The 11,694-nt window shown below is 52.0% G+C and overlaps 1 protein-coding gene and 1 pseudogene across 1 annotated transcript; both read right to left on the reverse strand.

The window, feature by feature from the left end:
* Window positions 1-1,073: 1,073 nt before the first annotated feature.
* On the reverse strand, window positions 1,074-4,594 carry LOC135287479 (nicotinate-nucleotide pyrophosphorylase [carboxylating]-like). Its single transcript, XM_064400783.1, is given in 4 exon segments — window positions 1,074-1,977; window positions 2,981-3,112; window positions 3,870-3,991; window positions 3,994-4,594. Coding segments are annotated over 4 exon segments (591 nt in total). The 5' UTR covers window positions 4,142-4,594; the 3' UTR covers window positions 1,074-1,788.
* Window positions 4,595-5,609: 1,015 nt separating this feature from the next.
* LOC135287317 (olfactory receptor 14J1-like) lies at window positions 5,610-7,628 on the reverse strand (annotated as a pseudogene).
* Between the last annotated feature and the right edge of the window lie 4,066 nt (window positions 7,629-11,694).

The following is an 11,694-nucleotide window of genomic DNA, read 5'->3' on the forward strand; positions in this document are numbered from 1 at the left end:
TTGAGGCAGGTTCTCTACAGGAAAAGAGTTTGGTCTTTGGGACCTTTTCCTCTTTTTCCCCTGTTATGTTTTAATCCCAGAACTGATAGATGAACAGAAGGAATTTGAAGTCAGCACCTGGAAATTCACTCTGGAAGAGATAATTCCCATTGCTGCGCAGTACAGTGAGACCAGAGAGGTAAATCCAATGTGATCAATGCATCTTTCCCTTCACCTGTGTTAAATTTGAGGTGGTTTTTGGGATTTTCCCAGTTTCAGTATCTCATGCTGCTCATTCAAAGGGCCTGGCAATTCAGGCTGACGAATTCCCACATCCTAGAGAGCTGCAATGTTCCTGTTTAATCCCAAAAATCACCCAAAAGAAAGACTCCAGGGGAGATTTAGGTGTAAAATTGTGGATTATTTCAGAAAGCACCAACTGCACCTAGAGCAATCCCAAAGGTACCGGCGGGCAGGTGGGCACACACAGGTGTGATGGAGCTGGGCGGGATCAGGCCAGGAATCAGATCCTGATTTTGTGATTTACAGCAGGATTTCTCCCCTGATCCCAGTTCCCAGTGTTGTGGTGGTGCCAGGTGTGCTGGTGGTGGGTCTGGAACCCTCAAACTGGGATCTGGGACCCCTAAACTGGGGTTTGGATCACTCAGATTAAGGGTTCAAGTCCTGGACTCCTAAACTGGGGTCAGAGACCTTCCAGCTTTAATCTGGAATCTTTAAACTGGGTGTGAGACTCTCAAACTGAGAACTGGTACCCCCAAATGGGGGTCTGCAGCCCTCCAGCAGGATCTGGGATACTCACACTGGGGTTTCAGCTCTCCAAAATGGGTCTGGACCCCCCCACCCACCTGGAGTTTGTGGCCCTCAAAGAGGGGTTTGGGATTCTCCAGCTGGGTGTGGGACCCTCAAACTGAGATCTGGGACCCCTAAACCGGGTCTGAGCCCTTTAAACTCTTGTCCCAACTATGGGCTCATTCCCCAGCTGCAAATTCCCACAGCAAGGCAAAGGATTTTTATTTTTCATCCCAGTTACTCAGAGAGGAGATGGGAGTTCCTTGCAAAAGGCCCATCCCAGACGGAGCAGCAGAACTGACACTGGTTTGGAGTAGGGGCTCAACAGGTCAGTGGTCACATCCCCCCCCTTTTGTTGGTTCTAAAGTGGCTGGTTTTGCATCGAGTGCAAAACCTGAGGGTTTTGAGGGTGGCACCCTGAAAAAACTGGAGGGACATGGGGGAGTGAGGTAGGGGTTTATTTGGGGGTACAAAGAGAAAAGGGGGAAGGGGACACCTCAGGATGGAATTTTGGGTCCACCTTAGAGGGGGGAGGTGAGTGGGAGGACCCCAAGATGGAGATTTGGATCCCCAGGGTGGGCTTGTGGGGTCTGAGGGGAGATTTGGGGATCCCAGGGTAGGTGTTGGAGGGGGCCAGGGTGGATTTTTGGGGTCCCAGAATTGATTTAGGGGGTTCCAAGATAGATTTTGAAGTCCAAAATAGATTTTGTGGGTCCCAAGATGGATTTTGGAGTCCCAGAACATGGGGAGGTCTGAGACATTGGGGCTCCTGGCAGATAGGAGGACTCAGTGCCAGATTTTACAGTCCCCTCAGCAGAGGGGCCTTTGGGATTTGAGGATTCCCAGGGTGGATTTTGGAGTTTCACAGTGAGTTTCGCTCTCCCTGGGATTGATTTGGGCATCTCAGGTTGGGTTTTGGGGTTGTGGAGTAGGTTTCTGTAGGTCCCAGGTTGGATTTTGGGGGTTCTAGGGTGGGTTTTCAGGGTCCTGGGATGGATTTTAGGGTTCCAGCACCTGCAAAAGTGCAAAGTCCAGGGCAGGGGCACTGTGGGTCAGACACCCCATAGACACCACGTCGATGTGGGGCCCCAAGAACTGGGGGAGGGTCTCCAAAACGATGCCCCCACTGGCCTCCACCATCACCCCGGGGTGTGCAGCCTTGACCTGCGCCGCTGCCGCGTGCAGCTCCTGGGGGGGACACCCCGTGAGCAGGGAGCATGCCCTCCCCAAAATTTGGGGGCACAGGGGACATCAGGATGTACAATGCATCGGGGTTGTGCAGAATTCTCCCCCAAAATGGGGGTCTCACTACCCAAATCTGTCCAGTTTGGGTCCCCCCCACAAGAAACCACCAATTCAGGGATTACTCCACCCACAGAGCTCCAAAATTGCAGTGTTCAACCCCAAATCCTCCACATCAAGGGTTATTCCCCTTAACCAGAAACCCAATAAAAATTGGGGTTTCCCACCCAACATCTGCTCACTTGGGAGCCCCACCCACCAGTGACCTCCAGTGCAACCCTAAATTAGGGCTTTCCAACCCACTGACCACCCAAATTGGGGTCCCTCTACTTGGAACCCCCCAAAATTGTGGCCCTTTACCCAACGCCTCCAATCCAGGCATTTGCCCACCCACTGAGCCCCAAATTGTGGTCCCCCAACCTTAACTCCTCAAGTCAAGAGTGCTTCTACCCAGAAATCCCCCAAATTGGGATTACCCAACTCTCTGACCCCCCAAAATTGGGATTGCCCCTCATATCTTCGGGGCTGCCCCACATTTACAGCAGATTCCCATTTTACTCGTGCAGCCTCATCCCTGGGTGTCCCCCATTTTGCCTCTCCCCTCGATTTTGGGGGCTCAGCTAGGGAGAGCAGAATCTGGATCTGTGTGGTTACATCCCACTTTTTGAGGTCTTCAACTCATTTCACCGGTCTGCCTCCCATTTTAAAGGGTCCAGATCCCCATTTTGGGGTCCAGCTTCACACCTGGGAGTCGTCCTCCCATTCTTGGGGGCCCCTGCCAGATTTTGGGAACTCATCTGGTGGGGGCAGAGGTCAAATCTATGGCATTACCACCCCACTTTTTGGGAGATCTGTGCCCCGTTTTTGGGGTTTATTCCCATTTTGAAAGTCCAACCCCCCTTTTTTGGGGTCCTACGATTATTGACCCTGCTCCAATTTTGGGGCTCACCTGTGGGGCCAGGTTGTCCAGCAGGATGATGTCAGCCCCAGCCCCCGCAGCCGCCAGCGCCTCCTCCACCCTCGAGCACTCGACCTCCAACCAGCGGGTGAAGCCCCCAGCCCGGCGCACCCCCAAAATCATCTGGGGAACAGGCGGGTCAGGGGGAGCCCCAGATCGACACCCAATCCCTCAGACCAATATGGGGAGGGGTAAAATGGGGGCTGCCCCCAGGCATTGACTCAAAATTAGGGTGCCCCCATCACCCTTCCCACACTGATCTCTACAAATTGGGGTCCTCTCCCCAGAGCCCCCCAATTCAAGGGTGTCCCCCGATCCCAAAACTGGGGTGGCCTCACCTACAAACACCCAAATTTAGAGTTACCCAACACACCATCCCCCACAGTTTAGGGGTTAACTCCAATTTCCTTCCCAAACTGGGACCCACCCCCCGCACAATCCAGGGATCCTCCCCCATCCATCCATGCCCAGAATACCCCAATCCAGGAGTTTGTCCCAAAATTGGTGCCCCCTTCAAGTATTGGTGCTTCCCCACCACCCTTGAAATTTGGGGTACCCCAAACCATCACTCCTCACAAAATTGAGCCCCCTCCACCAAAACCCCCTCATTTACTCCTTATCTCATGTTCCCCCCATCCCACACCGCCAAAACTGGGGTTGTCACTCTTACCACCCAGAAACCGCCAATTCAAGGCTCCCCCCACCAATCTCCCCCCCAAACTGGGCTCCTGACCCCCAAATCTCTGGGTTTCTCCCCCTAGCACCCCACAATCCAGGGGTCCTGCCGCCATTACTGCCCAAATTCTGCAGCCCCCCGCGCAACCAGAACCCCCCCAATTCAAGCCCCCGCCCATTATCCTCCCGAGTTCGGTGTCCCCACCTGCTCGAGCCCCCCCGCTGCCGCCGCCAGCGCTCGGTGACTGTCCTTGAGCAGGATGAGGTCCCCCAAACCTCCCCGGTGGGGGTCGGCGCCCCCCACCCCCAGCGCGTATTTCTCCACCAGCGGAAACCCGGCGTGGTTTTTCGGGTGCCAGCCACGACCCCCGCCCAGCCCTGAGCCCGGGCCACCCCCACGGCCCTCGCGGCCATCGAGGCCACCCCACTGCAGCGCCCCAGAATATTGAGCGCTGTTATGAGTAAAAAGTTATCCATTTTTTTTCAGGTTGCAAAGTTAAACAAATAAAAAAGCAAGTTGCTTGGGTTGCTGTTGAATTGAAGGTTACCTGCATGTTGCAGCCACCTGTTGTTAAGAGCTCTTCTTCAATTACCTGTTCATGGTTGGTGATTAGCCATTGTCCCCTGATGCTTGCCAGGGAGTGACACCAGACCCCGCAGGTAGCAGGGGGGGAGTGACACCAGAGCTAGTAAGCAGATAAGAATGCATTTCACCAGATTTTGCAATGTTCCAGGAAAAAAAACCCTAAAAACAACGAGCCAACATGGAATTAAGAGACCTAAGTGACGTCTAAGGATGAGGAACTTCATCCAGTATCTACTAAGATCCTTTTACTTCTCACCCTAACCTGAAAAGGTCTTAACTAGAAAGAGGACCTGGAATGTTAGACCAAAAAAGGGGAATTTCCAACTCCCCATGAGGATGGAAGCCCCAGCTCTGCCTGCAGACCAGCGGACACAGCTGCATCCTCCTCCTCCTCCTCCGTGCCACTCCTGGGAGCACCGGCGGCGTGGACACGACCCGTCGATTTCTCCCCACCTGAGCTGATTCTTTTTAATAAAGGCATTAGAAAAGAGAAAGATCTCCTGCCCCATTTATTTCAGTGGGGCAGTGTCGGAACCCAGGACATCCCTCTGGGTGCCCTGGATGGCTCGAGACCCAGGCAGGGGGCTCGGGAGTCCTGGCATGCAGCCAAAGACCCCTGCGGCTTTGAGTTCCACCCATGGAGCAAATTACCAACTTTATTTGAAGAATTACAAGTCATAAAACTTTAAGCAGCATAACAGTAGTTGTCACAAGGTGAAAGGTGGAATTTGGAAGAATTCTACTATGGGGGTCTAGGGGACAAGATGGAGGGATTTGGGCATTGTCCTGTTCTTCTTCCTTCTTCTTCCTGGCCTCCATCCTCTTGGTGATGGTAGCACCCTAGGATTGGTGTAAAGTAGAAAGTCACTGTCCAACATAGATGATAGGTAATGGAAAATAACTGCAAATAAATTACATGTAGTTTTTAGTATAAAGAGATATCACCGCCTCAGGGCAGAGTAGCGTTCCTTGGACTGACCTGCTGAACAGACCTCGGCAGGCCAGACAGAAAATGCTTTAGATAAGTGTCGTGGTTTGGCTGGAAATTTGTTTCTAGAAAAGTGTAAGTCCGGCCAATCAGTGGCCAAATTCAAAATTGGCATTTGATGTGGCCACTAAGGGTCTGGATACGCCTCTGAGAACACACGGGGGTTAAAAGCAGGAGATTCCCAGACAACTTCCTCTTTGGGAGTCCGGCGTGGGTGAGTAAGGTCCGACCTCTCCCCTGCCCAGCTGTGTCTGGGTGGGGGAGGGGGAGGCCATGACAGGGAGGAGGCCGGGAGCCCCAAAAGCTGCAGAGGTGGAGGAGAACATGCAGGGGTTGACGAGATTTGAGATGTCTGGGCAGCCCCCCCCCCCCCCCCCCCCCCCCCCCCCCGGAGAGAGGGACAGAGATTGTGCTGGCGGCTCAGCCGGCCAGAAGCGGGGGAGGTGGCGAGAGAAGGTGCCCGGCAGCTGTGGGAGTCCTGGACAGGCAGAGGCGAAGTTTTTAACCCCTTGGTAGAGTAATAGAAACCTTGCAAATACTGCTCCTCCTGAATCAGAATGAGGGGAGAGAGATGAGAAGAATCCTAGGTGGGAAGAGATGATGGAGTGGCCTTGAGCGGGACTCTTTCTTGCATGGCCATGGACAGACCCATACCTGGAGACTGTATTTAGGGGGAGACAATACTTTGGAGCCAAGAGTGAAGCAGTGGAGTGAACAGAGACGGCTGAGGAGGGTGTGGGATGCCCTCTGTCTCCGTGGAGGGGAAGATCTCTGCTCACGAGTCCCTCGGCCCCAGGGGGTAAAATTTGGGGGGGGACTGGTGTCCCAAAGTTGAGAGACTGCTGCTTTTGGAACTGGGGAGAGCATCCTTAAACAAGATACCCTAAAAGCAGTCCTGGCCTGTGTCCAGTGGTGAGAGCACTGGACATGGGGGGGAAGCCTATGGTGCAAGGGAGGACTTCTCTCTCTCTCCCCGATGGATTTGAGGGTGGATTATTTGAAAAGATGATGATGGACTGAAAGTTGATTACCTGAAAGGTGGGAATCTATGGTGTTATCTCATTCTGTGGAGAAAAGGGAGGGGGGAGGAGGAATGTATTTGGAAAGTTTTTATTCTTAGCTCTGTGTGTGTGTGTTCCTTTATGGATATTGTTATTAATAAAAAGTTGTGTTTTTTCCCTCCATCCCCGAATGGGAGCCTGTTTTGTTCTGTTCCCGGGTAACATCTCACAGCAACCCTTTTAGAAATATACTCTTCATGGAGGCCCTGGCATGGTGCTAGGGTCAAACCATGACAATAAGAAATAATAAAGAACCTTGAGAACGCGAGCTGAAGACTTCTGACTCCTTCTTTGACAGCTGGGTTGGAAAAAGAGACTTTTAACACACCTCGGGCTCACCTTGACCAGAGGAGATCTCGAGAGGGCAGGGGCACGAGAGCAGCACTGGCAACACCAAGTGCTGCTGCTGCTGCTGGGCACAGCTGCTGTGCCAGCACTGATCTGCCCCAGCTCTGCACACAGACATTGCTGCTGCAGCTCCAGAGAAGGCAACAAAAGGAGGATCTCTGGTGGGAAATACTTTCTTTCATTGAAAACCACTGAGAGTGCAGCCCCTCACTGACACAGTCTGTGGCCACAGGGAAGGTGGAGAGAAACAAAATGAGAAATGGCACAAACAATGGCATTTCTTTGTGGACAATATTGAGAAAGAAAACAAAGAAACAGAGCCTCCAAAATGAAACCAACAAGCAGTATCAAAAATTACTTCTATTACAATAGATTTGCAGAAAATGGCCAGCAGTTCAGTGTTTCTGAAACCTCCACTCATCACTCTCAACACTGCAGCCTTGAGCTCCTGGTTCCTCAGGCTGTAGATGAGGGGGTTCAGGGCTGGAGGCACCACTGAGTACAGAACTGACACCACCAGATCCAGGGATGGGGAGGACATGGAGGAGGACTTCAGGTAGGCAAAGGCTGCAGTGCTGAGGAATAGGGAGAGCACGGCCAGGTGAGGGAGGCAGGTGGAAAAGGCTTTGTGCTGTCCCTGCTAGAGGGGATCCTCAGCACAGCCCTGAAGATCGGCACGTAGGAGAAAACAGTGAACACAAAGCATGCAGAGGTTAAAAAGACACTAATCATGATAAGCCCAAATTCCCTGAGGTAGGATTTGGATCAGGAGACCTTGAAGATGTGTGGGATTTCCCAGAAGAACTGGCCGAAGGCATTGCCCTGGCACAGGGGCAGGGAAAATGTCTTGGCTGTGTGCAGCAGAGCAGTGAGAAAGGCAGTGGCCCAGGCAGCTGCTGCCATGTGGGCACAAGCTCTGCTGCCCAGGAGGGTCCCGTAGTGCAGGGGTTTGCAGATGGACACGTAGCAGTTGAAGTACATGATGGTCAGGAGGAAATACTCTGCTCCATTGAAGAAGATAAACAGAAAGAGCTGTACAGCACATCCTTTGTAGGAGATGGTGCTGGTGTCCCAGAGGGAATTGTGCATGGCTTTGGGGACAGCGGTGCAGATGGAGCCCAGGTCGCTGAGGGCCAGGTTGAGCAGGAAGAAGAACATGGGCGTGTGCAGGTGGTGGCCGCAGGCTGCGGCACTGATGATGAGGCCGTTGCCCAGGAGGGCAGCCAGGGAGATGCCCAGCAAGAGGCAGAAGTGCAGGAGCTGCAGCTGCCGCGTGTCTGCCAATGCCAGCAGGAGAAAGTGGCTGATGGAGCTGCTGTTGGACATTTGCTGGGGCTGCACATGGGGACCTGTTTATGGAGAAAGGACAGTGAAGAGTTAGCAGAGATACCTGTATCCACAATCAAAGTTAGTTCCCACGCACCCTCCTCTGTAACACACACCAACACGCTTCTACAATTAAGAGTCCTGAAGTTTTGTTTCTACGCTCCCCACATATCTCTCCTGCTATTCTTGGACATGAGAATCCCTTGACACTTCTGCTGCCTTCTGGGAGAACAGAGAGAGTTCTGTGAGGCAAAGTGATGGCTGGAGACTGAGGGAAGATGATCTGTCTCTTCATTCTGTTTGGAGGTTCTCTGGGCTTTCACTTTTCTCAAATGGAGGATGTTCATGCTTCCAACTTTTCCTTAAAGATCACCAGATATTTCTGAGAGCAGATGGATCCCCACAGCCCAGCTCCACATTTGTAGCCAAGGACTCACATTGCTCATTTCATCAACCCAGCAGCATTTTCCGTGTCAGAACACCTCTGCCTTTCCCCATCAATCTTAGAATTCAGAGAAGCTCTTGGGCAGCTTTGCATCCTGGATTGAAGCTCCCAGCTTGGACTGAAATCTCAGGGAGACTCCCAAGTGTCCTTATGCTGGCATTGGATGAAGGGAGATGCAGCTCCTTGCCTGGCTGCACTGACAGCATTGCCCAGAGCCGGGCACTGGGCACAGCGTCACCCTGAGCCAGCTGTGCCCCCTCCCAGAGCCCCCAGGGCCGGGCAGCTGCTCCCAGCCCTGTGCTCTGCAGAGGGAACTGGGCCCGGGGCTGCAGAGCTGCCCCACGGCTCTGCTGCAGCTCTGCCTGCACAGGAGGGGCTTCACGCCTTGGAGCCCCGGCCCTGAGGGCAGAGGCTTGGCTGGGGGACAGGAGGGAGGGGGCTTGTTCAGAGGGAAGGGCTGCACTGGAGGGGATCCTGTGGACATCTCTAAACTCTCCCTGCCACAGCATTGCTGGGTTTTGTTTTCTCTCCTTCCCTGATCCTCTCTCTGCTTCCTGCAGATTTTCCTCCTGCAGGTGTTTCCCTGTGCCTGATCTCTCCCTGACAGCGCTCACAGACCCCAAATCTCTGTGCACTCTCCTTGGCCCTACAGAACCCTGCCTGTTTGCAGGGCACTGGCTGGGGGCAGGTTCTGTTTGCAGCTTGGAGAAAGGACAGCTCAGACTGAGCCTGATGGGTCCAGCAGTGGTGATGCTGGTGCTGTCCATGGGCAGAGAGGCTGAAAGCACATTAGGGATCTCCTGTGTACCTACTGATGGCTAAAAGTAACAGTTCAGATGTCTCAGGCACTTTTCAAATTTCATAATTAATAATTCATAATCATGCTTTATTGTTCATTCTCCCTCCCTGCCACTATCAAGTAGTAGGAAACTGAAGGCAAAGTCTTACGAAATTTCCTCATTTTTATAAAAATCCTTGTTTTGGAAATATTCTATGACTGATCAGAACTCCTCAGCATGTCAGAGCTTCATGAGCATTTCAGCTCCCATGCACCAGAAATACTGAGAGTTGTATTCACAGAGTCTGCAGGCATTGGGATGTTCCAGCTTCCTAAAGATGGCTCCAGGAGCTGCCGCTGCATTGTCCTGCAGCCAGAGGTTCCTGTGCCAAGGGCTGGCAGTGATTCTGCCCCAGGCACTTCTCAGCACCTTCCCAGCCCTGACTGATTGAAGCTCTCTGTGCCTCTGGGCTGTGCCTGCGGTGGCTGCAGGCAGTGCCCCAGCCCTGCTGAGCTGGCAGAAGAGCTGCTCATCAAGAGAAATGTGCTTTTGAAGCTCTTCTTGCTTGCCAGGAGCTGCCTCTGTGCCAGGAGCCCGGCCCAGCTCAGCAGCACAGACACAGCACCAGGACTTTAATGACCCTCTGGGGCTTTGTGCTCAGGCCCTGAACATCAGTCCCTGAGAGGCAGCTGAAGAAACCTCTCCACAACTCCAAGTCAGAATCCAGTTTCAAAGTTTCTTGGACTTTTAATGGATCCCAATGAGGGACAGGACAGGGAAAGTGTCCCCAGGCCCCAGGCAGAGCAGAGAACTGCAGGCAGTGATGACAGGTGGGGACAAAGAGAAGCCAAGTCTTGGTGCCCTGGGGCATAGCAGGGTCTGTGCCACCAAGGGCTGGGAGGAGACGTCTTGTCCTGAGGCCCTGGGGCCTCCTGGCACAACCCCAGCCAGGCTGGGCACTGTCAGCCCCTTGTCCTGCCCTCAGCATCCCGCCCTAGCCCACATCCCAGTGGCCTCAAGGATCTGCTGGAAGGAGTCCCTGGGGAGCCTTGCTCAGCAATGGCCCTGGGGGCTCCTGAATGCTCCCAGGGAATGCAGGTTTTTCAAAGGACTTTGGGTTTGGCTTTTGCCTTGAATTTCTGAGAGGTTTGTGCAATCATGGCCTCCAATTATCTGCTGTAATTAGTCCCTAGAGATTCTCTGTCAGTAGCAACATTCACTGGGACTCATTAATGGTCAGGGTACTTCAGTTATTTTAAGGTACTTGATGTTTGCCTTTCGATGCAGACTCTATGAGAAGGATTTTGCAGTCACAGCCTCCAATTATCTGCTTTAACGAGTCCCTTGAGAGCCTTTATTAGTAATGACACTCAGTGGGGCTTATTAATGCTTTGAGGTTCTCAAGATTTTTAAGGTACTTTGGATTTTCCTTCCCACACTGAGTCTCTGAGAGGGTTTTGTGCCATCCTGGCCTCCCATTCTCTCCTCCAAGGAGTCCATGAGGAGCCTGTGTTGGGGTTCAGTGGGACCCATTCATGCTTTGAGATACTCTGGGTGTTTTCTCTGACTTTGACTCCTGAAAAGGTTTTTGCAATCTCCTCTCGGGCCCTGAGGTTCCACTGCTCAGCTCTAAATGCACCACGGGGCTCATTAGGATCAAGCAGTCCTGACAAACCATGGCTCTGTCTTGATTTCCCTCTCCTCTAGTGCAGTTCATCAGGAATGTTTTTCTAGTGATTTTGATTCGCCATTTTGAGATTTCTTGGCCAATGCATCAATTATTGTGGTGGGCTCGGTGCTGGCTAATTACCAGTGCACTCACTAAAATATTCTTACTCATTTCCTGCTGTGAGATGGGATTACGAGAAAGACAAAGTAGGCTAAAAACTTTAAAAGCATATAAAGAAAAGTTTATTAACAGCAACTAAAAGAAAGAGTATTTAGAATCAGAACAAAACTTTCAGAATACTTCTCCTCTCGCTGCAACCTTTGCTTTCTTACTGACATTGTAAAGAGACAAAACCTAAATTTTGAGTCAGTTTACCACTACTAAAATAATCTTGCTTCAGTTCCCTTAGGGAGAGGAGTCTCTCTTTCATGCAATGGAGACTTCTCTGTACGAAAACAGTTCTCTCATGGATCTCAATTCCCATGTATAGCAGCCGCCCAGAAAATCAGCAATCATGAAGTACCTCCCGTTTTTTCACAGCTTTCCCACAGTTGTGTTTATGGGCCATGTCAACTTATGGGGCATTAGTTTAAATATGGGCTGTTTAAGAGCAAAGGTTTTCTTCATCTGTTTCTGAAATCATCTTCATCTCTGGGAACAGAGGTCTTTTTCTTCTCTCCCTGAGGCACAGGGTCTCATCACTCTTCTCTCTTTCTCTGTTCAAATGTCTCATGGGATCACAGCTACTTCGACATTTCCTTACTTTAGTATGGAGGCCTGTCACGTCAAGGGCCCCAGGCTGGATAATAATAGACATTGACTGCATGA

The sequence above is a fragment of the Passer domesticus genome, chromosome 29 (assembly GCF_036417665.1).
Source record: "Passer domesticus isolate bPasDom1 chromosome 29, bPasDom1.hap1, whole genome shotgun sequence".
NCBI lineage: Eukaryota > Metazoa > Chordata > Aves > Passeriformes > Passeridae > Passer > Passer domesticus.